This window comes from Cyanistes caeruleus, chromosome 4 (genome assembly GCF_971803275.1).
Source record: "Cyanistes caeruleus chromosome 4, bCyaCae1.hap1.1, whole genome shotgun sequence".
NCBI lineage: Eukaryota > Metazoa > Chordata > Aves > Passeriformes > Paridae > Cyanistes > Cyanistes caeruleus.
The window spans coordinates 55,137,845-55,164,771 of NC_141704.1; the positions used below are offsets into that span (position 1 = coordinate 55,137,845).

The window sequence follows — 26,927 nt, forward strand, 5'->3', positions numbered from 1 at the left end:
TCTTTAGACGAAGGCTCACACTCATCCTCGCTGTCCTCTGGATGGCCTGACAGGTTTGCACGTGCATACTAAGCGTTGTGTTATGTAAGTCTACTAATTAATCCTACATTTAATGAATTTTAGGCCCATTGCCTCAAGTAGTTCCAACTTTGTCCATCTCAAGGTCGATTTCCTCTCAGGACATCACTTATCTCTAAAGCACATCCTGTACCTCAAATTTAGCATGTAACATCTCTGAAGGGGTACATCTGCCTTGTAACACTGATTCTCTTGATTGCTTCTCATAATATCTTTCCAAATAGTTGCAATTTATTTAGCAGGAATCAGTTCCATTTATTACAGGGTGAAACCCTGCCTCACCAGCGGGAGATAAGCCTTTGGTTTTATGAGGGGCCAAACTCCTCTCTGGAACCCTTGTTTTAGCGGCTGAAGTGGCAGAGAATCTATATAGCCCCTTTCCCCCCAATATTTGCTGTGTCAAGGGGTGGGAATGGAGTTCCCTGTCAGCACTGCCCCTGCTCAGCAGAGCCCCTGCCCTCCCCGCCCTCTCCCTGCTCCATCGCTCTGCCCCCGCGCCAGGAAAATCATTAATCTCCCATTGTTTCCCTGTGCTTCCCCCACTGCCTGCAGCGAGGAAAATCCGCTGAGGAACCCAGCCGGAGTTTTCTCCACCTGCCCGGCGGCTGAGCCTCCGTCCGGAGCTGGCAAATGCGGGGCAGCGCCGGGCCCACGGCCGGTGGGTGCCTGGGCTGCCCGGGGCTGCTGGCAGCCAGCTTGTCCCCTCTGTTGTCAGTCCCAACAAGCCGCCTGCTGCCACAACACCGGGCACGGCGGCGGTGACCGAGACACACAGCCTTCGGTCCCATCCGCCCGGGGGCTGTTCTGGGACAGAAGGGCTTTCCCTCCGCCGGTCCAGACCAGTTCTGACCTTAAAAGCAAAGGTGTGTCCCGGGCCATCGCGCGCTGCCGTCCCCGCCACCTGCGGAGGGAGGGAGGGAGGGAGGGCGGCCGGGGGACGGCGGGGGACGGCGGGGAGAGGCCGCGGGAAGGAGCGCGGGGCTCGCAGGTAAAGCCCGCTGACACCTCCCGGAGCTCCCGGCTCAGCCCGCTCCGATGGGGAGCGGCAGGCATTTCTCAGCCCGCTCCGATGGGGAGCGGCAGGCATTTCTCAGCCCGCTCCGATGGGGAGCGGCAGGCTTTTCTCAGCCCGCTCCGATGGGGAGCGGCAGGCATTTCTCAGCCCGCTCCGATGGGGAGCGGCAGGCTTTTCTCAGCCCGCTGCTTCTGCCAAAGCCGCAACCGGGGGCCAGGAGAGTCGGGACGGGCGGCTGGGGGTGATGCTGACAGAGGTGTTGGTGGCCAGCAGGTAATAGTGGCCAGCAGGTATTGGTGGCCAGCAGGTGCTTTTGGACAAGCCTCCTGAGGGGTGAAAGCTCTGCCTTCCTTGGAGCAGGTATTCCTGTCATTCCAAAGCAATAGGAAAGCGAGCTTTTGGAGTTTTTCCTGACAGATTACCGAGGAAGAGTAGAACCCTGACTTTGCATGGCTTGAAGCAGCTTAATTAAGATACTTGTAAATATTTTATTTGAGTTTTTGTTCTATTGCTTCTAATGATTTAGCACTTTTTTGATGGAAGCTAACTGCAGGTTCAGAAATACAAACTGCTTTAGATTATAGTTTCTTCATACTTTTCAGTCTAAAGAAATTAGGATTGGACACTTTGATGATCTCTTAAACTTTTTGATTCACTTACTGCACATTTACTTTCCTGAGTAGTGAATCTCTTGCAACTTTTTGTCTTTTTTTCCTGTGAAAAATACAGTTTGCTGAAAAATGTCCAACCAAATTTAAAATGTATGTACTTAATCCATTTAAGCTGGCACGTGATGTTTTCTTTAAACAAGCTATTAGTTATTATATATTGTATTTTCAGCATTTTATATTTTTGAGTGAATGGGTACAGAGAATAGGAGAAGGAAAATTCCCAGGACATTTGAGCAAATACAGACCTGTGACTATCATGCTCCTGTTAAACAAGCCTTTAAAATCTTGTGAAATGCTTCTCTTATATTAAAGATGAATCTTTTGGATGTTATAAAGAGAATTAATAGGATTCACAATTTATAAAAAAGTACTGAAAGACAAGGGTCATAGAGATGGAGGGGGTTAAACACAATTGACTTGCTACCCTTGTCAACAAGTAGTGAGGTGATTAAGGGATTTTGTTTTGCTATTTATAAAACATAGGCTTGCTACAGAATTAAATGCATGCAAGAAGTGTATCTACTCGCATGTTTTTCTCTGGAAAAAGATAATTATGGTGTTTGTGCATGCTGATCAGTTAATTTTGTGTGAGAACAACTAAAGACAATTTCTATATTCAGGTTATTCAAAGTAAATAATCATAAGCATAGAGATGACAGGAAATTTTGTGCAATGCATGTTATTTCATGTATCTCATTTTGAAAACAGTCTCTTATACATTATGGGGAGAAAATTATTTTGAAAACTTAAAGTTTGTTTTCATTTAAAGAAAAGAGTCTGCTTGTCTCCCCATGCCGGTGTAACATGCTCCAGATGGGTTTGCAATGTTCACACTATCAATGAAAGTGATAAAAAACCAGTCAGGCCTCTTTCACTTTAATTGCAAGGTGAAATTATTTGGGTTTGTTTTGTTGGGGGTTTTTTTGTTGTTTTGTTGTTTTGTTTTGTTTTTTTGTCTGTGTGTTTAAGGCAAAGACAAATCAAATTCTTTCCAGTCACAGCATCCAAAACCAAAATACAGAGCCTGAGTGCAGTGGTCTGAAGTGCTTAGGTCCGGTAGAGGACAGGGCAGGGTGTTTGCTCATTTGTCACAGGAGACTGGTGACCCTCCCCTTTCCCTGTGGCACACACATACTTCAGCATCTATCACTGCTCTGATGGGATGAAGCCTCATGTGGGTTCAAGGAGGCTCTTAGAAGGTGAAGAAACCCTTTTGGAGGACGTGATGGACAGCACTGGGTTATCTTCCAGCACTTTCACTCAGTGACCTCCAATGTTCCTGCAGAGCTTGGCTCCTTCCTGCCTGGGCAAGGAAGAAGGTGCTGCTACCACAGAGATTCCCAGGGCCTTCCAGGCCAGAGAAGAACGGGTGAGATGGTCTCTGTCTTCCGGAGCGAGGAGATGAGCCTGAGGCAGCTCTTCCTGCAGGTGGAGGCTGCCTACTGCTGCGTGGCTGAGCTCGGGGAGCTGGGGCTGGTCCAGTTCAGAGATGTGAGTAGTGCCTGGCTGGCATGCTGAGCTGTTGGAGATGGGCCCCAGGGTGTGCTTGTCCTTCCTTCAAAGCTCTTGGGAAAGATGCACCTGTAGGGAGGCCAAAAAGTCCACGGTGAGAGCGGGGCTGCTCTGAAACCCAAACATCACGCCAAGACCCCACCCACCCCTGAGTCCCCATCCAGTGCTCTGCATGCCCTCTTAGAACAATCCTTTGCAATGCCAGGACACAGAAAGTGTCTCCATGAGGTCCCTGTGTGACTCCTGCTGTCACAGCCAGGCTGTGTGGAAGGCCACCGGGTCCCAGGCCATGAGGCATTGTCCTGCCAGCAGGACCCTCTCAGACACAGTGGTGTTGGCCATCTGCACCAAAGGCACTCATTCTCCGCTGATGCTAAAAATGAGCGCAGCACTGTGCAGCCTTCAGCCCCAGGCTTGTTTTCCTTCCTGTTTTTTAGCTGAATGTGAATGTCAACAGCTTCCAGAGAAAGTTTGTGAATGAAGTGAGAAGGTGCGAATCCTTGGAGAGAATCCTGCGTAAGTAAACGCTTGTCAAATGCAATCGGCTTCCTGCCAACTGGTGGTGTGGGATTTATTTCTTTAAGTGCTCTCACACTGGGGAGCAGAATTAGTGACAAAATGGTGATGTTTTCATCTGAGCCCCTGGAAATGTTTTCCATGCGTCAGCTAATTACCACTTCACCCCATATGGGCAATAAATTGTTGCCCCTGTTTTGAAAATGGTTAACTGAACTGAAAGGAGGTTAATTAGCATTTATAAAATCACAAGATAAATCTGGGGCTGGGCAGGAGGCTGGTCCAGATAACCTGACTCTTACACCAGTGCACCAGCTCTTGGCACACACTTCTTGTGGCCAAGGGCTTCAGCCTCGGGATAAGTCCTTAAAACCCAAGTGGCGGAGCTTGTGATTCCCAGTGTCCTGTGGATGTGTGTCCTGGGAGCTCTGCACTCTCCCTACCGCTGTAGCCATGGTTGCAGCACTTGGCACTGGTGGGAAAGCAGTGGAACCCGAGCTTCCTGCGTGCCTTACTCATTGCCCCAGATAAAGGGGACCACTTGTGCCCACAGGGGAGTGGGTACCATGACTTCAGAAGAAACAGAATCTCCACTGAGAAAGGGGTCTGGGGGTGTTCATTCCTTGGTGGCTGTGTATATGAACTGGGGTGATGGCCCTTGTAAATCACTTAATCTTGTCACACCTCCACGGGATGCCTTGGCCCTGGCTGAGCAACAAGCTGGTGACCAGGACGATGTACCAGGGATGATTCTGTGTTGAGACTTCTGTGCCCTCTCCTTGCAGGCTTTCTGGAAAATGAGATGGAAGAGAATGTTGAGATAGTCCAAGGAGAAAAGTACCCAGAGACCCCCCTACCTCGGGAAATGATTGATATGGAGGTACAGAACTTGGAGTGGAGCCAGGGGAGAGAAGGGCTGTGCAGCAGGCTGGCTGTGTAATGTGCTCAGCAGAGCCCTCCCTGCAAGGAAGAATCTGGTGCCTGAGGCTGGCACAACTCTCCCTGCCCAGGGATGTGCTCCCCAAGTTGCTGCCTCAGCACTTGGGTTGAGGCTGGTCCTGTTGCATGTTCCTAAAGGAGCCCAGGCTTTTTACCATCCCCTGTGAAACATCCCTCTGGTCCCACATATTAATGAAAAATATTGCTTTCACAGAATGCCCCCATCATGCTATGGGAGAGAATAAGAAGGGTTTGGTGTTTTACCAAGGGACCTGATGTTAGAATCCACTTCACTGCATAAAAAACCCCTGACTGCCTGTCCTGCTGGGTTGTGATACTGGGGCCTGACACAAATACTTGGGCCTCGCTTTTGGATGTGCAAGGGATGCTTTATTCTAGCCCAGCTGGAAGAGCAGTTTACTGACAGGGTAATTTTAAAATGCTGCATATGTAGGTGACTAGAAAGGAAAATCAGGCTTTCCAAGGGCTTCAGCTTCACAAGCAATTTGGTTTCCTGGTGTGTTCCTGGTCTCATGTCATCACCTAATTTTTGGCCTATGGCTAAGGAACCTAAAACAATGTAGATTTCTTTTGTACTCAGCAAGCTGACAGCCAGTCAGCCTGGGGTGTGAGATGTCTTGAGGAACCACAGAGGTACCCAGGCAGGCTGAGACAACTACACCACACACACACACCTACTTGCCTGTGCTTGGGTCAGGGGCATCAGAACTTCAATGCCAGAAGAGGGCAACACACCCATCAGGGATTGTTTGCAATGGAAAAATGATGCATTGGCACTGATGAATATCTTCCTACAAAAAGCGTTTATCTAAGTGTTTGTTGAACGCTTCTGTATTCTCCCTTGGAAAAAAAATTAAAAATTGGTTTTCGAGATTTGGTATCAGCTTGGGAAAGAGCCATTGATCTGCTTCAGAGTTTTTCTGGATGTGCTTGGACCCTGAACAGACAGTACTGGAGAAACTTGAAGCTGAGGTGCTGGAAGCCAACCAGAACCAGCAAACACTGAAGCAGAACTTCCTTGAGTTGACAGAGCTCAAACATCTGCTGAAGAAAACCCAGGACTTCTTCGAGGTGAGAGGCTCTCCCAACAGAGATGTGAAAGGTTCTTAAAAATACTTGCGCTTTCATTTGGTATATGTTGCTTTTAGAGGTCTTTACCACCAGCCATTATGAGGTTTGCAAAAACACCACAGTCACTCTGGAGTCTGCATTGCTCCGTGAGTCAGTGGGGCTCAAAAACTTAGCTCACAGATCTCTTTGAAAATACCATTTATGTTTTTCCATTGCTAAGATATAGCTTACTTTTCTTGTTTTTCCTTCAGTCGAAATCTCTGTGGAAAGCTACCTGTGGGGAAAAATCATTAAGAGAAAAAATGTGAAAATAGTTTTCAAACTGTCAATGCTGAAGAGTGTTTTTTAAAACTCGTGCTTTCCAGGCAGAAACCAATCTGCCAGATGACTTCTTCAGTGAAGACACATCTGGATTGCTGGAGCTGAGAAGCACTCCTGCTGCTGCAGCTGCCAAGCTGGGGTGTGTATTGGTGATGGCCTTCCCTCCTGTGCTGCATTGCTGTGGCACTGGCACAGCTCCCTTCAGCTTCTTAGCAGAGAGTGCTCACCAGCCTCCTCTGCACAGCTGTTTCATGACTATAGGAGAGTGAATGTCCTCAGAAATTATCATCAAAACTCTGGTCAGGTTATGGGTCAGTGGGACAAATGGACCTCTCCTTCCAGACCACCAATTCCAGTGATCCTTCAGTAGGTATTGACTGAAAATTGTTATCTTAAGACATCTCACCCATGACTTCTGGACTCAGGCATCTGGCTACCAGCCTGGTCCTTGTGGATGGATGTCTAACCACAGAAAAAGCCATGGTATTGCACTGAGCTGCAGTCTGATGCTTTCTCAGAAAAGGAAAACAGGAGAATAAAGATAAACCACCACTTCAAAATTTCCACCTCCTGCCTGTGCCATTCAGGCACTCTCGTTTGTGTGACTTTAGGCATCTCTCCGTTCTTGCATCTCTAGCCAGAATTGTCTCTTCACCTTCACCTGCTGATCTAGGAAAGTTTTCTTTAAAGAAAGAACAACAGGATAAAGCCAGTAGATTGAGATAGAAGCCAGGCTTGAGCAAGGAAGGTTTTCCTAGGAATGCCTGCAGCAGCAGCAGAGCCCTGGCTAGCACAGACTAGAGAACAAGGGCTTCTGTGTGCTACAGGTCCTAAAAGGCATAGAATGGGCTTGTAATTTATTTATCTTGTAACTCTGCTCAGATTCACAGCAGGGGTAATAAAGAGGGAGAGGATGATCCCCTTTGAGCGTTTACTGTGGCGAGCCTGCAGGGGAAACATCTACCTGAGATACACAGAAATGGACACCCCCATGGAGGACCCTGTGACAGTAGGTACCAACCTGGCTTGCTTTCCTCTGCCCTGTGTGGGTGCTTGTGACCTGCAGACACAACACTGGTGAGCTGGGCTGTGCTACAGCACTGGCTGCCTCTCCAGAGCTCGGTGTCTGAGGGCAGACACCCTCAGGGGTGAGATGGGAGAGGGGAAAGGTGGGATGGTTCGAGGATGGGAGATGTTTATTTGACTTTGCTTTCCCCATTTGCTACTGTTGAGGTGGTTTCCTTTTCCTGTCTGTCAAGAGGCCCAGGAGGCCTCACAGGGCAGCTGTATCACAGGGACCACCATGGAAGTGGACTGTGGCTGTGCCCACCTGGAGTTAGCCATGGAGGGTCAAATTCCCCTTGGTGTCTCTGGGGTGAGCCCCATGCCCCAGTGGAACTCTGTCCCCTCTGCTCCACATCGCTCCTTCCCCCATAACCCAGAGCTGCTGCCCATGCCTGTTTCCTGAAAGAGCACGTGGGGAAAACACTGCTGGTGGGAACCTGGGGATGGGGGATAAAAGCAACCAGTGGAGAGGCTGCAAAAAAAAGGGATACCAGCTTTTCTGCACCAGACCAGGGGTGTGTTAAATTCTGCTTGAATTGTGTGTTGCAGAGAGAAGAGGTGAAGAAGAACGTGTTCATTATCTTCTATCAAGGAGAGCAGCTTAAACAAAAAATCAAGAAGATTTGTGATGGGTAAGGCAGGCCTGTGGGCAAGTCACAAAGACTCCCATAGAGGTGGTTACTGGCAGTCCAGGCTGGCTGAATTTGGAACTAGATACCAGTTCTCCAGCTCTCCAGCTGTCAGCTCTGCAACCAACCCCCCTTCCACTCCTCAGCTCTGCTGCTCCTTGTCATGAAAGACATCCATCACCTTGACACTTGGAACTTGAGATCCTACATTTTCCAAAGTGGCATACAGCTCTTGAGAGCTTCAGTTGCTAGGTTTTTAACTTGGGGCATCTAAAAGGGGAATGTTGTTTAAAAAATACTCAGCACTCTTCCCCTGAAAATCAGGGGCCCTAACTTGAGGACTGAAAACATGGTAATCCTCAACTTGCCCTCAAACCCTCCTGCATTTCTTCATAAAAAGGTGGTGCTGTAGTTTATTCAACCTTTTCTCCAAGGTCTTTGAGCAATATCTGTGTAATCAGAGACAGAGCCCAGGAGAGAAATGAAAGCTTCATACAACCTGACTTATTTCCACCCTGTAAAGCACCTTGAAAAGATAATTCAGGTTGAATATTTTGTTACTGTTTCACAACACTGAGGACCAGTGAGCTTTGTTTCAGTGAAAATCATATTTGAGAGGATCTGTCTGCTGTCACCAAACCCATTTCAGGTATAGCCCCTCAGCCGGGCAGGACTAGCCAAGAGCCTGAAGGGAGAGGCTGAGGAATTGCTCTTCCCCAACATCTGCACTCAGGGCAGGTCTTTCCTTACATCCTGCCTTTAATCAGAATAAAAGCAGGTAGATCTTTCATCCAGCTGGGATGACTGACTTCAGTCCCAAGAAGAACCCTGGGGTCTGTTAGTAGTTCCTGCATTGGAATGCTGCCCTCCAAGATACCTTCTACGAGCAGTGGAGGGAAATGCCCATCCAGAGAGAAGTTCAGCCCTCCTGGGGTGGGCATCTGTCTATAAAGCAGTCATGGACATGAGGGAAGGCTCTGAGCTCTCAGTCATTGATTTCTGATCCTGAAGCTCAGACATCCAGGGAGTTCTGCCATAGCCATTGTGCAGGATCAGTCTGCTGCTGCCAGTGGTCTTTGAGTTTTCAGCAAGCCTTGTTCTCTTTCTGGATTACAACTTCCTGCATATAATAGAATCATAGAACAGCTTGGGTTGGAAGGAACTTCAAAAATCATTTCATTTCAACTCCCCTGCCATAGTCAGGGACATCTTCCAGTAGACCAGTTTGCTCAATGCCCCATCCAACCTGGCCTTGAACACAGTTGTGGATGGGGCATCCACAACTTCTTTGTGGCACCCTGTGCCAGTGCCTCTCCACCCTCACAGTAAAGAATTGCTTCCTAATATTCAACCTAAACCTACTCTCTTTCAGTTTAAAGCCATTCCCTCTATGTCCTGTCACTACATGCCCTTGTAAAACGTCCATCTCCAGCTTTCTTGTAGGCCTCTAGGTACTGGAAAGCTGTGTGAAAAGCTCTCCTTGGAGCCTTTCCTTCTCCAGGCTGAACAACCCCAATTTCATCAACCTTTCCTCATAGCAGAGGTGCTTCATCTCTCTGATCATCTTTATGGCCCTCCTTTGGGCTTGCTTCACCAGGCCCATGTCCCTCTTATGTCTCATTTCTTTGCTTGCATTTTAAATGTTGTTCAGAACCCTTCTCCCCTTCAGCATGGGCAGTTGCTGGTGGTGAATGTTTCCTACTGGACTTCCCCCTGTGCTGATGGCCTTGCGAGTCAGCAGGCCATACATTTAGAACTGGCTGGGGTTGCCCATGGAGTGCTGGAATTTCTTCATTTTGGATGTATTTTTTTTTCCCCTGCAGCATTTAAAATTCCTTGCAGTCAAAACTTTTTTTTCTGGGATGAGAGTAGAAGGACAAGCGATGCCTGTCAACATATTCATTGCTGATTGACACCAGAATCACCCAAACCATAGCCACAATCGTCTGCATCTAGGGGTCAGGCAGTGCTGGAAATAGGAGCAGATCCCTGCAGGAAGGTTGTGATGTGCAAAGTTTCTAGGAGCTAGTGTTGGAGATGTGTGTGGTGGTAGGTTTGTTGAAAGGAACTTAGACTGGTTTCTCTCAGTCTCTCTTCTCTGTCTCTTCTCTTTCCTTGTAACCAAAGGAAAATCCTACCAAACCTACCAAAGACAAATCCACAGGACACTCTTTGCAGTGCTAATGAAGTCATCTTTTATGCTCCTTCCTACTTTCAAATTTTTTGGTCGCTAATATGCCCATATACATGGAGGTTTTCCTGTGTGGCAGATTTCTAAATGTATTAATCCTCTGACACTCCTTTTGTGCTCTGTGGGCCATCAGCCACCCCTGGTACCCAGACCAAGACACCTTAGTCTGGTCCACCTTTAAGGCAGGGTTGACTATACCTAAAGCAGATGGCAGTGTCATTCCAGCCCCATCAGGATATTTCTGCTTAGCACTAAGTCATCATTCATGACAAGTAAATATCCTGCAAAAATCATGGGACTGGTCTAAGCCAGCCTCCTGCAAGGCAGGCTAAGATTTGTTTGCAGAGCTGTGTGCCTCAGGTTACACTTGTAGTCCCTGCTTGACTCTAATTGGTAACATTAGCCTGCCAATTTCATGAGCATTAAGTCCATGCACAAATTTATTAGTGAAAGGTGTAGAGGGAGCAGGAAGGAGGAAAACGTAAGAATTTTTCTTTTCCTTCTTTTCTTGCGGCTGCCTCAGTACTAATGTGAATACTAAACTGGGTTTATCAATGTAAGGATTCCCTGCTGAATTCTCCTGGAGCTTTCAGAGATGTCTGTGCCATTAGGGCAAAGCTGATACTCAGTATGCAAAATGGCTGTTAAAAGATCAAAGCAGCACTGCTGCAATAACGTTATTGGGAATGGGGGAACTGTACAGCATGGAGGAATAAGCTTTCAAGTTTGATTAAAAATCCTTATTAAAGATGAACTAAGAGCTGTGAAGAATAAGAAGATGGAAATAATTAGGTAGGGTGAATAACCTTTGGAAATGAATACCAGGTGTTGAGTGAGGAGAAATTCAATTCTGGAAAGGGAAGTTTAGCTGGGGACCACGTGCTGTCATTACACAGAGCTCTGGGCTGATCTCTAGGAAATTGCAGCATGTTTTGCTCAATTTGCAACTGTCCTCACTTGTATGTGTTCTGGAACTGATTTTGAGGAGCAGGTGGTGAAATACCCTGCACTCAGACAAAGCCAGAATATGATGCTTATCTGTACACAGAGCCTGCACATTTTTCTCTTTTAAGCAGAGATAGATCCCTATGACCCTCTTACATCTTTTAATTCATCTCATGTGCAGAAAGACAGCATTTTAGCAGCCCTAACTCTGTGTATCCATGACAGGATGGTGGAAATGTGTTGCCTTAGGTCAGGGGCAGGAGATAGCTGCTCTGCAAAGAGGAGGGATCTCTTCCTGCAGATCCGATGGGCAGTATCAAAGTGGCAGGAGTGGCACATGCACTAGATATCACTGAACAAGCCAACCAGGAGAAAAAGGAGGGATGTCTGCTGTTTTAGTTACTGCAGCACCTCAGCTCAGTTCAGGCTTGCAGGGAGACCAGCAGCAGCAGTGGCTGTAAGGTCCTGGGGGGAGCTCCTTGTGCTGGCTGTTGTGCACAAAGAGTCCTCTGTGACTTGCTTTGCAGGCAGGACAGGTAGCTGCACACTTCTCAGAGAGACATGCATTTCTAATTGTCTGTGCTGGGATTGTGTAGTGTCTGTACAGCACTGCAGTGTGCTCTGGTGGGAGCAGCTTTACTCCAGAGTGACCTGCAGCTGGGCTAGAGAAGGTCGAGCTGTGTGCTACAGCTGAAGCAGTAACTGCATGGAGCTAAGACTTTCACTCACGTTAGAATCCCACATCGGTCATACCACACTAAACAAACCCCCTGAATCTTCCAAACAGAACCTTGGGGGCAAGCTTATAAAAGCTTTCCCACTGGTTTTTCTAAGCTGATGTAACAGATACCGCTCTCAGGTGTTTAAAACCCTTCACCTATCCTTCCCCTGCTCCCAAGCTGTGTAGCCAAACAAGTGGACCAGAGGCAGACAGCCATTCTCCTATTTTATCCTGGAAATGTAGTCCTTTTGTTTGTTTGTCTTTACGGGGTTATTTACTTATGCAGCCTGCCTGCACAAAGGGAGTTTGCTTGCAGTGCAGCAGTAGCTCAGCTGATGCCTTCTCCCAGTGCCTGCAGGAGAGCAGTGCAGAGACAGGGATATGGTGCTTTCCCAGCCTCGGTGCAAGAGGGACATCTGTTGGCTGCTGTGTTAGCAGGGCTGTCTTTGCCAGGATGGGCTTTTGTTGAGTCTTCTCGCAAGTCAAGCAGCTTGTGGACAGAAGGGAGGTGCCTACGTGTTAGTGCTGACCTCTGTATGACATCAGGTCCTCTCTATCACCTAAGACAAGGAGGGTTTTTCTGCTAGAACAGGCGATGGGATCCCTATTCTCACCAAGGGATAAAGGTAGCTACTTGCACCTTGCTGCGAGACCAAGTGTGACTTCGTGGTACATGAGACTATCCTGCTGGGTCAGGAATGAACTCCAGTTTTTCTGCCTTTGAGCTGAGAAGAGTAGAGAGGAAGAAAACTCAGTCAAATAACAGCTGTTTCTCAACTCTCTCTTACTGAGGCTAGATTTCGTGCCACAGTCTATCCTTGTCCAGAGTCTGCCACCGAGCGCCGAGAAATGCTTGATGGAGTCAACACAAGGATCGAGGATTTAAACACAGTAAGTGGCAGTGGCTTTTCTGAGGACTAAACCCTACAAGTGGGACCTGCCCAGATATTTGTCCTGCCTGAAGCCATGCTGCAGACCACACAGGCTGTCTTCCCAACACCTTGTCTCGTTATCTCCATCGTTTACACAGCAGCACTGTGGTGGCCACGTGATGCATGGAGTCCCAAGACCATGAACTGTAGTTCTGCTCTTGGGTGTGACATGCCCCAAGATCATGGCACAGAGCTGCCTGCAGGAGATGGCAGCTTGGGAGCACGTGGTGAGATATGGCCAGTCTGTAAGCAGCTGAGCAGGGAGCCAATCCCACAGCTCAGCAGCTCCCAGTGGTCTCCTCTACACTTAGAGTGACTCAGGACGATGCAGGGAGAGTCCTTGGTGAGCAGCTCTGTGCACCTGGTCTCCAGTGATCCTGTGTCCACACCTGCACACGCTGGATGCCCCATGCATTCACACAAACAGCTCCTCTTGATCAACCCTCTTCCCCCTGCCCTCTCCAATCAGCTGAGCAGATCATGCTCCCCATGCTTCCCTATCCTGAGTGGTGCCCTGTGTTGTGCTTACAGGTGATAACACAAACCGAGTCCCACCGACAACGGCTGCTGCATGAGGCAGCAGCCAACTTGTGGTCCTGGGGCATCAAGGTGAAGAAAATCAAGGCCATCTACCACATCCTGAATTGCTGTAACATCGATGTCACCCAGCAGTGTGTCATTGCAGAGATCTGGTTCCCCGTGGCTGATGCTGACCGGATAAAAAAAGCTCTCCATCAAGGAATGGTAAGAGAGCAACGTTTTGGGTCCTTGAAGCTCTCTCCTGCACTGAACTGTTTACATGTTGAGCATATGTTCAGACAGGTCTGCTACTGTAATGTGGGGCTCCCTTTTCTGTTTTAAGTTGAAGTTGTCCCATTGTAGTTTGATCTTTTGATGGAGCTAAAGGTCAACATTAAATGTTAGCAGGTTTGTGACAAACCCCTGAGCCAGAAATGGTGTTGTGGGGCCAGTTCTTCTATCCACTCTGTGTCTGTCCTTGTCACCGGGTTTTCAGGAACGCAGTGGCTCCACTATTGCCCCCATCCTCACTGCCATACACACCAGGATGGCACCACCCACCTTCAACAGGACCAACAAGTTCACAGCTGGATTTCAGAACATCGTGGATGCGTATGGCGTGGGCAACTACAGGGAGATGAACCCAGGTGAGAAATGTTCAACTCAACTCATGCATCAGGTTTGCATGAGCCAAAGTCTTGGAGCTCTCTCACTATCCTAAAAAACGTATTTGCTGCTGATTGAGAAATCTGAGCCATATTGGAGCTGTTTGGTGCATAGGCATGGATTTTCTCAGGCAAATAATTTGGCTGTTGGTCTTCAGTAAATGATTGTGATGGAAATAAGGGACTATACAGATACAGGATGGAGAACAAATGTTGAGGTAGCTGTTCTGAGGAAAAGAACCAGACTCCTAAGGAAAATGTAAATTGAGTTCACTGTGTTCAGGCAAACAAGGCCAAAAGCACCTGAGAAAAATTTGAAACAATGGTAGAGACTCTCAGACAAACCACTGAGAATTAATAGAAACCTAGAAATGGGGGCCTATGTGAAAGGATGAGATTAACTCAGATTGTTGAGGCTGAGCTGGTTGAGAAACATGATAGTAACCTTTAAATACATTTTTGTGTTACAAAACAGAATGCAGTTGTCTACACATGATGTTTATTATGGTAAGACAACAAACAAAGGATAGAACTTCAAGGAAGATACAGGTCATACAATTGAACATTCTTTGTGATGGTAAAGCTAGTTCTGCACTAGATCTGACTGCCTGGTATGTAGGGGAGGGATTGAGGAGCCTTTGAGGGCAGTACCTGTAAGGAACAGCCTGATGGGGTAGAGTGCTTCTTTGATGAGCCCTTTTTGTTTAGAGGGAGCTGAGCTTCTTGACCTTTCCCTCCTGCAGCTCCCTACACTATCATTACTTTCCCCTTCTTGTTTGCGGTGATGTTTGGGGACTGTGGCCATGGTGCTGTCATGCTGGGCTTCGCACTCTGGATGGTCATTAATGAGAAGAGCCTTCTGGCCCAGAAAAGCACTAATGAGGTGAGTACCAGGGCACTGGTATGCCCTGTAGGCATAGGGAAAGGCTCATCAGCCCTCTCTGATAAAGGGGACATCCAGCCTCCCAAAGGCTGTGTGGAGATGGCTCAAAGACACCCGTGAGGCAGAGGTTTGGCAATTCTACCTACTTATAAACAGAGGGCCTAAGAGACCCAAAATTTTCTATGAATAATTGTATATATAGTATATTGTATATATAGATTAGTACAATCAAGTCTACTTGTTGGTTGAGGCCCACCAATTGACCAATGGACCTACAGGTACTTTGGTCACGGGCACTGCCTTCTCCCCCTGCAGATCTGGAACACCTTTTTCAGCGCGCGCTACCTGATCCTGCTCATGGGCATTTTCTCCATGTACACTGGCTTCATCTACAATGACTGCTTCTCCAAATCGTTCAACTTCTTTGGTTCTTCCTGGCATATCATCCCCATGTTTAAAAATAACACTTGGAAGTAAGTGCTAAATGTAAGAGGGAAGTAAAAACACACCAAATGGAGCATGTAGGCTTGGAAAGAGAGACTGCCTGTGTGGGGAAGGGAAGGGCTCCCTGCTGTGGATGCAGTCATGAATGAATCAGAGGTTTTGTCTGACACACAGAGATGAACTCAGTATTGAAATGGAAATGTAGAGTCCCCGGGAACACGCCTGTTTGTTCAGGCACTGATGTGCATAAAAATCTGCAGGTGTCCAGGACTGATGCATAGAGAATTATTAGTGTGAGGGAGGCTGCCATTGTGTGGGGCCCATTTACATGCACACAAGTGCAGGATAACAGGTCACAGAAAGGCTGGAGTCAGCCACAGATATCCTGTGGTAGTCCTCAGCACACCTCACATAAATATGCCATGGGCTTCAATGGAGAGATTAAGCTGCAAAGGTAATTTCCCTTTCCTCTTGCAGTAAGGATGTGCTTCTAGACAACACAGTGCTGCAGTTGGATCCAGCAGTCCCAGGAGTCTACTCTGGAAATCCATATCCATTTGGAATAGATCCGGTAATTAAACTAAATTTCTCTAAGATAATTTGTATTTCAATCCTGTTTCTACATATCAGGTACATCAGTAGTTCCCTACACTCTCTCCTGAAGCTGTGCTTTTCACTCCTTGCTTTTTGTTCCTTACACAGGTGTTGTGGTTTAGCCCCAGCCAGCAGCCAAGCCCCACGCAGCCCCGTGCTCACTCTCCCACCAGTGGGATCAGGGAGAGAATGGGAAGGGTGAAAGCTGGAAAACTCGTGGGTGGAGTTATAGACAGTTTAACAGGGAAAGCAAAAGCTGTGCACACAACCAAAGTAAAGAATCAAATCATCTCTTCCCATGAGCAGGCAGGAGTTGAGCCTTCTCCAGGAGAACAGGGGCCTATCACATCCAAGGATGACTTGGGAAGACAAATGCCATCACTCCAAACATCCCCCACCCTTCCTCCCTGCACTCTGCACACTGAGCATGATGTCATACAGTCTGGAACGTTCCTTTGGTCAGTTTGGGTCACCTGTCCTGGCTGTGTCTCCTCCCAACTTCCCGTGCACCCCCAAGTTCCTCACCAGCCTCATGAAAAGCAGCAAAAGCTTTGGCTCTGTGTAAGCCCTGCTCAGCAATAGCAAAAACATCTCTACACCATCAACCCTGTGTTCAGTACAAGTCCAAAATACAGCCCCATACCAGCCACCATGAAGAAAAATATCTCTAACCCAGGCAAAATCAGCACATTCCACCCCTTATTCCAGACTATTTACATTGTGCTCAGGTTCCACCCTATTCAACACAACTTTATTAACCACCATTTACTCTCCCATTCATCAGTCCTTCTGATGCTTTCCTTTAGCAATTAATATATTGCTGGTTCTGCACAGGCAGCAGCAATATGGTAAGTAGGAAGAAAGTTTGATTTTCCTGGAGAGTGGTCCTGTGCTGCAGTCTCTTTTCTACCACACATCTGCTGGACTCTGTTTACTTACTTGGGTACTTGACCCATTCCAGAGATACCTCACCAGTTTGAAGGCAAACTTTCAAATTTCTTGCAATCTGTTTGTTGCATGGAATGTAAACTAAATGCCAGTATACATAAACTTACCCACATTTTCTTCTCTGTGTCCTATTTCCCTTTTTCTTGTTCTATCTTTAGCATGTATTGAAATGTACTTTTTAGCATCAAGCTTTCCTGTTTTAATCTTCATATTAGCCAAATAACCCCTGTCCCTGCTGGCTGCACTCTCATTTCAATTGGTCACCCAAGGAAACTCTGTCCTCCCCTGGTTTTCAGAGACATTGACCTTGTAGTCTTTTTTTTTATAAACTCAGCTTGAAAGCTCTGCCCAGGATGTGGGCAGTCTGGTCCAGAAAATCATTTCAGAAGCAGCTGAGTTTTCTGCATGTTGCCCTGATACATCTCTAATTTAGGTTGACCTAGACTACCTCTTCCAGCCTGGCTTCTGCCTGTTCAAGAGCGTAGAAGTCTTGTCTGGGAGGGAAGAACAAGTGCTGTCAGGAAAGGGGTGGACTGGAAGCACCAGCCCCTGCCTGACCCTCTCTGAGGAGATTATCTGTGTCATCTGCCCTGATGGCTCTTTGCACTTTGCAAATCTTGCTAGGATGACTGAGGTGTATCAGACTTTATGGAAAAAAAGTCACCCTGAAATGAGGAAGCTAGGCAGTCTCTTTGGTATCCAAAGAGGCAAACCACGTCAAACATGCAAAAGTGAATGTTTCACCCTCCAAATAATCCTGTTTTCCTCCTTTCTCTTCAGGTACTGTACTCAGTGTTTGAAAAGGGATGTCTACTTACTGACTCTGAGGACAGAAGACTTTGGGGTCTAGGAAGTTTGAGAATAAAGGAGAAGCACCCTTGAAGCTCTGTAGCATAAAAAAGGCAGGACTGAGAAGGGATGTATGTCCTAGCATAACTAAAAAGGTAGTGCAGAGGGGCAGGCAATAAGTTGATCTCCATGGACAAAGAGTTGGAAAGAGTTTTATCTGTTCAAACAAAAAGTTTGAAAATGCTCTGTCCTCAGTAGTTCTCTGGTGAGGGTGGAGCTAATTTTGGTAGCAGCAGGAGGGATTTTCTCATGCTTACTCATTCTTTTGCTAAAGAAGATGACTCAGCCTAAGGACAGGAAATGGCACAGAAAAGATTTAGGTTCTGCTACCAGCCTTTGCAGTGGTTTCTGGAGGACTGAAGCAAAGTCATAGGATCATTTTAAATCCTTGTTATTTCCTTTGTTAAGAAAGTCTAATACTGTATACATTTTTGAAGAATACCTTGGCAGAGGGAAAAGTAATAAAAGGAACATCTACATTTCCATGCCTTGCTACCCTCTTACTAGAACTCGTAGGAGTAAATTGATGGTGTGAGAACAACAATTTCCACAAACCTTTTATTGATCAAACAGCTGAAAAATCTTGTTCTTCTCTCTCTCTCCCTGTTCCTTTACCCAAAGATCTGGAATGTTGCATCGAACAAGCTGACTTTCCTGAACTCCTACAAAATGAAGATGTCGGTTGTCATAGGGATTGTGCACATGATTTTTGGGGTGATACTCAGTCTCTTCAACCACATGTAAGTTCATTTCACCAAGCCTGTTGCTGCAGCAGCACATGAGTCCTCATCACTAAACTGGTGTCCTTCATTCAGAGAAAGCCCCATATTTTGGGCTGATGACTTGACCTTTCCCCGGTGTGAGTAGAAATGTCCCGTACACTGACTGATTCGCAGAATGGTTGATACACAGTGCTAAGTCCAAAGCACAGCCATAACATTGCAGTATTTTCTTCAATAAACTCTCTTTTTAGCTTACTGCCTTTTTTTTTTGCCCTCAATTTACTCTCAATTCTGCAGAAATATTGAAGCACACTAAATTAAAAAGATGTAGCATCTCCCACTTTCGACAACTTTTCTCTTGAAAGACAAGCTCTTTTGGCCTAAACCAAAACACACTGAAATCTTGCAGGGTGTGTGCATGTGCATTTCACCTAGCTTAGCAGCCCTTGGTCAGGATTTGTGGGTGTGCTTCTCTCTATCTCTGCCTCTGTGTTTTGCAACAACAAATAAAAAATGGTGATAGAGTGCAGGGGCTGACACTGTCGTGTTGAGAGGCTCTCCAAAGCTGCAGTGCGTGTGGTGACCTTCAAGGACAGAGAGTGTTTCAAAGGACCCTACAGGATTGATACTACACCTTTCTCAGCATATAGTGCTCAACTTTGTGAATATGACATTTTTTGAAAATTGGATAATTATTAATTAAAAATAAAACCCTTTTGTTTCAGAGTAATAATCTTTTGGGGTGCTGAGATACTGGCAGGTCAAGTACAAAAATCTGAAGATAATCAGTATAACAGAGCTTTTGTATTTAAACAATGGCTTTCATTGATAAAGCCTGTAATTATGGACTTCTTTCTTGGCTAATGGTAGTTGTAAATTTATTAGGTTATTTTCCAAAAGCTAAGTACTGCCAGACTTGGGTGTAAACTTAACATCTAGTGTATTAACTGTAGTTTTCTTTCCTGATTTTTTCCAGCTACTTCAGGAAATACATAAACATCATCCTTCAGTTCATTCCAGAGATGATTTTTATTATCTCTCTCTTTGGCTACCTGGTCTTCATGATTATTTTCAAATGGTGTCATTTTGATGTCCATTCATCCCAGAGTGCACCAAGCATCCTCATCCACTTTATCAACATGTTTCTGTTCAATTATAGTGACACTTCAAATGCTCCATTGTATCTGCATCAGGTATGGATCAAGCAGCCCGTGGTTTTGTGTTTGCAGTGGGTGTTGTGGAGAGTGGGCATAAAGATACAGGCTCAGAAGTTCAATCACAAGTGTCAGTCACAGAAATAAAGTTTATTCTTCTGGTATTTGTGTTGGCCTTGTCAACAGGGAGGAGAGAGCAGCTATCAATCAGTGATGCAGAGGAAATCTCTTTGCTAGTGTTGCTCTTAGAAGAATAATGATGCAGTTGCAGATATTACTGGGGGAAAAAAATCAAAGTGTGAATAGAGATACAAAGCTGTGTATTGCAGGCATGCTGTCCTGCAGTCTGGTCACAATGCTAGCGACATCTCCCTTTCTTGATAAGTTGCTATTTCATCTTTGGAAAGCTTTAATACTTTATATTTTCACTTAAAAAAGTGGAAGTAGCTAGAGGATTTTCTGGCAGCTTTTTGTCAGAAATAACTCCTCTTGGGAGTTCACTTTAAAAAAAATAAAAAGCAAGTAAAAAAATCTCCCCTAAGAGAAAACTTGTTTTAAAGTCATCTCTATTTATACTCTCAGAACATGGATTTTTTTCTTTCTCTTTTTCTTTGATTGATTTTACGTCAGCAGCATCAATGAAGAAATCTGCAAGCAAGTGCTGCATCCAGCCACATGTGTGCACCCACATTTACACAGTTGCATACTGGGCACTCCAACATGAGCTCAGTTTTAGGGAAAGCTGGTGAGTCAGAGCTAGTAGAGAGCCCTGATCAGCTCCAAGTAGCTGTGTTAAGGATTCAGGGGAGTTTGGAAAAACACAGTCTTGCCAACCTTCAAAGGTCTTTAGTTAACATTGTGCTTTGTAACAACCCAAAGCTTTCCCAAGGTGGCAATTTTTTTCTCGTATTCCTATCCCCCTGCCCCACCAGGAACAGAATGTACTCTCTGCCTTGGTAGTCTGAATGAAAATATTGTATGAGCCCAATCATAAGGTGATCAGACACCTGAGCCAGCTTTGAAAAAATGCAGAAGTTGTGGTTTAAGTTTTACTTTGTTTGTTTTGTTGTTTTCTGGAAGTACAGACAGTTATGTCAGGACAGCAGTAGGGGTGCCATACTGCAATGTAAGCACACCTTATATTGTGGGGACAATCTGTTACCAAGCCTAAGCTGTGGGGGTTCAATTCCTCCTGGAACTGCAGATGTGGAGTAAATCCAGGGCAAGACTTGAGCGGCTTGGCTCTTATTGCAGCCTTTCTACACTGATCAGAGCAAGGCAGACTGACTGACTCACACAGAGTTAGGACATTCACTTGCCACACTGAGCACCCAGGTTCAAGTCAATAGCATGTGATTTTGGTAAATTAACCCTTTTCAGTATGAAAGTCTTTCATCTCCAGGTCTCCAACCATCTCTAGCTGAACATGCTTTTCTCACAAGCAGAGGATGCACAGCCAAATACAATAAATACTACAGGGAGTTGTATTTGTTATATTAGAAAAAATTACCATTATATAGACTCAGATTTCTAAACTATAAACACAGTTGGCTAAAGGAAGTAAAGAAACATTTTGCTCTTGTTGTTTTGTCTTTTAGAAAGAAGTGCAGAGTTTCTTGGTCATATTTGCTCTGATTGCTATTCCCTGGATGCTCCTAATTAAACCTTTCATCCTCAGAGCCAACCACCAGAAAGCGCAGCGCATGGTAAGGGATGTGGATCAGTTAGGGGGTGATTCAGTACAGCAAAGAAAAAGCTGGGGAAACAGACCCCAAAAACTCTGCAGTGATGTAATTGTGTTTCTCTGACCTCAGGCTTTCTCTGACCATTTCAAAGTCATATGTGATTTATGCCACATATCCCCAGGACATGTGTATGTCTAAACTATCTAAACTAGAATCAGAGAATGACTAAATTTGGCAGGGATCACTGGAGGTCATCTGGTCCAAACTCCCTGCTCAAACTGGGTCCCCTAGAGCTTGTTACTCAGGTTTGTGTCCAGACAGCTTTTGAATATCTCCAGTGCAGGAAACATTTCCCTGGAAGCAGGAGCTTTGCTGGCAAGGGCAGACCCTATTTGTTAAGCTGGCACCAAGCTCTTTCACCTTTTTTACCCAAAATCAAACAAAATTCAATGAAGATTGAAGTGCTGGTAAAGCCAAGACAGAGAAAATGCCTCATACAAATGTCAGTCCACAATCTCCACAAACCATTAGTTTGCTGCTCTGTAGAAATGGGGCATCTGTGAAAGTCCTGGCCTTGGAGAGAGCAACAGTGCTTGAAAGAGAGGCTTGATTTAAAAGCTGTTGCCTGCTTTCTAGTAGTTCTTTCTTCCTTAAGTGATTGCCTTCACATTAACAGAGCCCTCCTTCCCATGGGCTCTGTGGTTTGCCCACAGCTTCTCAACACACAACTGCAGCAGCTGCAGTTTCCCAGTTGATCATTAATTCTCTCCTTTATTACACTAACAGGACTTTACTTGTCAGTCAAGATTTACTTCTCTTTATAGTCAGAGTTAGTGCCTGGAGTAGCTTTTATAGGGCACAGATGTTTCCATCTGAAGAAGGAGATGCTGGTTTTGCTGCTTGACCTTTTCCAACCCAGTCACTTCTGACCTATAATTGAAAGCCATGTCCCTGGGAGACCTTTTCAGCCCTTCCTCTGCACTGTAATTTCTTTTGTCATTCTTCTGGAATTTGGATGAAGGCTTGACATGGCTGGATCCATCTCCTGCTTTTATGCCAGGAACATCTGACAGGTTTTACCCACCTCCTGTTGTGCCCCCATATTTCTGTTCCTAATTTTCATATGTTAGCTGTCTGATCACATCCTACATTCCCCCAGATTTATATGTTTGCAGCAAAGTCTGTTTTCTATGCTGACATTCAGGTAAAGCAAAGATAAAGCAGGTGTGACAATCATTACTGCTGGAATAGGAAACAATATGTTGTCAGGAGACTTTTCCCATGAAACCTGCTGGAGGCTATAAAGGGTGACAAGGCAGAGCCTGACAGAAGCCATGAGGTCTCTATTTGGTTATGCTGTATAATAGAACCATTAGATCAGATTGTTCAGGCCTCTAGGAAAGTCCTGTAAATAATAATTGCAGAGAGGTTGCCATGAGATTTTTGTCAATTTAAAATGAGTCAAGAGCTTTGAATTTTACTTCTGCCGGTTTCCAAGAACTGTGTGACCTTCATCAAGTCATATGATCCTCCCAGGTTTTGTTGCTATTTCACTTGACACTAATTCCTTTGATTTGCACTCATCTAATTGGGATCACCAGCTTTAAAGGTAACTCAGTTTACTCATTTGGTGATAAAAGTGATGGATCTTCTCATGGTGGGAACAAAGAGTGCATTGTGACACTAAAAACTAGCTACAAAATAGTTGGAATCACTGGAATATGCTCTAGGATGGAAAATATTTAGGTATTATTAGCCATTTGGTGGGAATATTCAATTTCTGTGGTCCATGATGACTACTGCTGAAACTTTCCTAGTTTTCATGATATAATCCTCCATGTGTTGCCCATCATGAGGTTATTGAGGGAATTCTGTGCCATGGACTTCTTCATTTTGGTATCAACCAAACAATACTGCGTTTTGTTTCTGAAAGATCCATTCTCAAGCCATCTCAGGAAACTCAGGAGGTGAAAATGAGGCAGATGTCCCAGAGACTAATCACTCCAAGAAAGCTTCCCAGGGAGACCACAGTGGTGGCCATGAAGGACATGAGGGTGATGATGAAGAGGTAAGAAAATTTGGACAGAAAATTGATCAGACAAACACAACAGTAGAAGACACAAAGTCAAGCAGAAGACTTTTGCAGAGTTGTCAGCCCTTCTTTCTAAAAAGATATCAACACACACTGTTGTAACAGTTCATGTTTCCAAACAGAGTAATTCAGTAATTCAACTTCCATTGAATTCATTCCTCTAATTTTTTCCTTTGGTTTTGCCTGGTGGTGGCAGGCTTTCTTGCAAACCTCAAGCTTTTGTTTCCTCAGGGGTGGTTGTTTCACTTCCACATTGCACCCAGAGAAGGTCAACACCTTACCAAGAGTCAGTGAGCTTTCCTTCCTCTAAATTGCAAAGGAGCATTTAAAGCTGGCAGACAAAATTGTTGACTAGGGAGAGAATCCTTCCTTTGGCAGATATTGTCAAAAGCTTCTACATCAGGAAGCAACACGGGAAAAAGTGACAAAAATATTTGTAGCACTTGGGAGTATCAACAATATTGAGTGTGGATATGGCTGGCTGTTCCCAGTCACAGGGAATCTTCACAGATTTGCTTATTCATTATCATGAGATACAGTTATTCAGTGATATCTCCCAAAATGTGTATGCCCATAGGCAGATAGTCTGAAAGCCCCTATTTTACATAAGAATTTCTGTTTCTATAAGAAATCACAGTCTGGCAGCAACTGGATTGACATTTAAGGATTTTAAATCGTAAGAGTGGAACATGAGCTGTTCCCCAAACATTTAGTTTTCACTGGAATTGTATTTCTTCAGCGAGAATGTGTGGGGAGATCATACAGAACTGGCACTTTTCAGAGCAGTCTCTTTTCCTGGGAAATACCTTTGAGCTGCTCAGGACATAAAAAGAAAAGGAGTATGAAGAGCCTTTGGTGGAGTGTTGCTGTTGGCCAGAAAGCCCTGAAGTGAGAACTAGTAAAACTTTCTCGGTTTCATGTTGTTTCAGTTCAATTTTGGAGACATATTTGTCCACCAAGCTATCCACACCATTGAATACTGCCTTGGTTGCATCTCCAACACAGCCTCCTACCTGCGACTCTGGGCGCTGAGCTTGGCCCATGCACGTGAGTGATTGCCCCCTTTTAGTCTCCTCATGCTGGACATGGCTTCTGCTGGTGTTTGACTATTCCTGCAAATTTCTTCATGAAATCCAAATTTCTACTTGTGGACATTCATGTGTCAGGACGTTTTTCTTCTGGTTAGATCACTCCAAGTGTTTCATGGTGGGCATCTCAGTTTTCAGAGGTGATCCCTGGCAGCTCTAATTACATTCACTGTTTGGGGCCCCTTTCCTGTGCTGCTCTGTAGGCACCCCTCTGGAATAGTCCTCATGGTGTGTGGCACGGTGAGAGGAGCAGCCCGCTTGTGCAGTCCAGTCCAAGGAGGTGAAGGCAGTATGGGAGCCATAGCTGCTTTTCCCAAGAAGCTCTTGCTATAGCCTTAGGGTATGCAGATGAATGCCAAAATTAATTGAGACAGTTCTTTCCATTTTGTTCAGCAAACAAGAAAGAAAAGGTCTGGCTCAAGAGCTTCTGGAATTTGTCATTTTCACTGGGATTCTTCCCAGAAACATTCAGTGGAACATCACATTCCATGAGAAATATTTCATTTCAATGAAATACCTTTCAATGCCTTTGTCTTGATTTCTGTTAAAAATAGATGCTCAAATACTAGAAATTGCCTCAGGCTGGAACTTAGATTTTCAATGTTTCTAGTTTTTCTGAAATGTTTTTTATTAATATTGCTGTAATGCCTCTGGCTAGGAATTGCACCTGCCCCAAAGAATTGTGCACACAAAAAAAGGAAAACAGAAAGAGGAGGGGGGGCTATGGTGTGGTGTGCCATGGATTGACAGGTGTAAGCTGTACTTCTTGTCACAGAATTGAGCTTAGTAGGAGTGGGGTGAAAGCTGATACACATTAGCTTTACATGGAGAACATACCTAAATAAAATAAAGCAACTAAAAAACTTAAGGGCGTACATGTTCTACAAACTGAGAAAAATGGGTGAGCTGGCAGACTGCATGCTGTGTCTGTCCATAGCTCCTGCTCAGCACTGTTTTCCCTTTATTTCCTCCTGCAGAGCTGTCAGAGGTCCTTTGGACCATGGTGATGCACAACGGGCTCAGCAGCAGCGGCTGGGCTGGGCTCATCGCCATCTTCATCATCTTCGCAGCATTTGCAGTGCTGACAGTAGCCATCCTGCTGGTCATGGAGGGGCTCTCAGCCTTCCTACACGCCTTGCGCCTGCACTGGTACGTGGAGAGGTCCTCTGGAGCTTTTCCAGATCAGTCTTTGGGAGGGAACAGGCTGTGGGAACAGGTGGGCACAGTGTTAGACATGCTGTGCCAGTGCATTGGAACATTAGTTGCCTTTGGCAAATGAAGTGAGGGAGACTCTTCCAAAGGGAGCTGAGAGATCCCTGCTCTGACCCGCTCCCTGGAGCAACCTGCTTGTCTTCCTGCACCTGTGGTGGTGATCAGCATGGGAGGCAAATGGCAGCCTGCAGGTCTGTCCCAGGAAAAATGCAGAGCCACTGAGGCCCCTTTGAGCTGCATGACAAGGCACAAAGGCAGCACAGCCACACCCCTAGCCGTGGATCCCACCCAAGGATCTAAGAATACAGCTGCCAAGGGCAGCTTGCATCATCAGCCCAAGGTGAGCTTCAGCCTGCTTAGGCTTTGTAGCAAACCAGTTCCAAGTTAGCCCATGTCAACCTTGACTGATCATCAGTCCGGGCAAGGACAGCAGTGTGGACACACTGTCAGTGTGTGAGCAAGAACAAGGTGACAAAACACCCTTCACCATAACTCAGCACCCTACCTGAGCCCCAGGCTGTGGTCTTTTTCACTGAGTAATGTCCCAGCACAAGTCATAAACACTGCCAAGGCAAACCAGGGTGCTGCTGCTGGTCATTGTGCAGGGAGGAGGAGGTGTCTGTCTCCCATCGCTGTGCAACCAGCAGGTGGTTATCCCAGCTCTCAGAGCTGCTAGAGGCAGGCTACCAGGCAAGGTTCTGATGACTGGCCTCATGATGAGCATTTCCAGTCTGGCTTGATGGAAAGGCAGAGCTGATGTGTGCCACATTGCTCCCTGGGCTGTCTGTGTCTCACTGCTGGTCCCATAAAGGGCCTAAATTTGCAGCTTAGAGTACATCTTGTGGCCTCCCTTTTCCCACGGGTGCCGTGTTTCAGCCTCTTGGCTGGCTGTAAGTCCTGCCTACTGGCAACACTGATGCCTCCCTCTGCTCCTCCCTAGGGTGGAATTTCAGAACAAGTTCTACGTGGGCACTGGCTACAAATTTTCTCCGTTCTCCTTCAGTCACATCATCAATGGCACTGCAGAAGAGTAAAACCAGTGCATCACTGCTTCCCTCCTCAGACCAGGCTCTGCTTCCTTGTGGTGGCTCACTCTACAGAGTAGGGTACATGGGATGAAAGAGAATGGGACATGACCCTTGAAAGAAGAGCTGCAGATGAGTATGTCCTAGCTACACTCCAATATACTGCTGTATCATCCAAGAGCTGACCTGTATCGGCTGGGCTGGCTGGACCCTTGGTTGAGACTCCACTGATGTCTGCCAAGTACCTGGTCCTCAGCATTTGATGGGGTCAGCTGCCTACTGCGTGGTTGAAAAGAGGAGATGCAATTTTGGAATTAAATTGGTTATTAACAATTGACTCACATGCATTTTGCTCCATTTGCTGCCTTTTCACGGTGGTATGTTTCCTTCCAAGGAAAATATGTTTTGTCTGTGGTTGAT

At 45.9% G+C, this 26,927-nt stretch overlaps 1 protein-coding gene across 4 annotated transcripts; it reads left to right on the forward strand.

The window, feature by feature from the left end:
- The first annotated feature begins 616 nt into the window (after positions 1-616).
- Positions 617-26,844, forward strand: ATP6V0A4 (ATPase H+ transporting V0 subunit a4). 4 transcript variants are annotated; one of them, XM_086884750.1, is made up of 21 exons: positions 617-941; positions 3,050-3,255; positions 3,714-3,792; positions 4,578-4,672; positions 5,698-5,823; positions 6,189-6,283; positions 7,027-7,153; positions 7,759-7,841; positions 12,493-12,586; positions 13,159-13,371; positions 13,643-13,793; positions 14,555-14,694; positions 15,010-15,167; positions 15,616-15,709; positions 18,151-18,269; positions 19,228-19,444; positions 21,004-21,111; positions 23,024-23,158; positions 24,112-24,229; positions 25,248-25,419; positions 26,423-26,844. In XM_086884750.1, the coding sequence occupies exons 2-21, from the start codon at positions 3,139-3,141 to the stop codon at positions 26,514-26,516; spliced, it is 2,535 nt and encodes an 844-aa protein (XP_086740876.1). In that variant the 5' UTR covers positions 617-941; positions 3,050-3,138; the 3' UTR covers positions 26,517-26,844. The 4 variants fall into 4 exon arrangements, with proteins under 4 accessions (XP_086740876.1, XP_086740877.1, XP_086740878.1 ...); XM_086884751.1 differs by having other exon boundaries at positions 618-941; positions 3,016-3,255; XM_086884752.1 differs by lacking the exon at positions 617-941 and adding an exon at positions 1,019-1,066.
- The last annotated feature ends 83 nt before the right edge of the window (positions 26,845-26,927 follow it).

What these genes read in the sequence shown, in the direction of transcription:
- ATP6V0A4 (XM_023937275.2), top strand. Translation starts at nt 2,927, where the DNA reads ATGAAGCCTCATGTGGGTTCAAGGAGGCTCTTAGAAG. An exon ending in CTCAGTCTCTTCAACCACAT is followed by an intron (nt 18,270 to 19,227) that starts GTAAGTTCATTT and finishes GATTTTTTCCAG; the next exon opens with CTACTTCAGGAAATACATAA. An exon ending in CACGCCTTGCGCCTGCACTG is followed by an intron (nt 25,420 to 26,422) that starts GTACGTGGAGAG and finishes GCTCCTCCCTAG; the next exon opens with GGTGGAATTTCAGAACAAGT.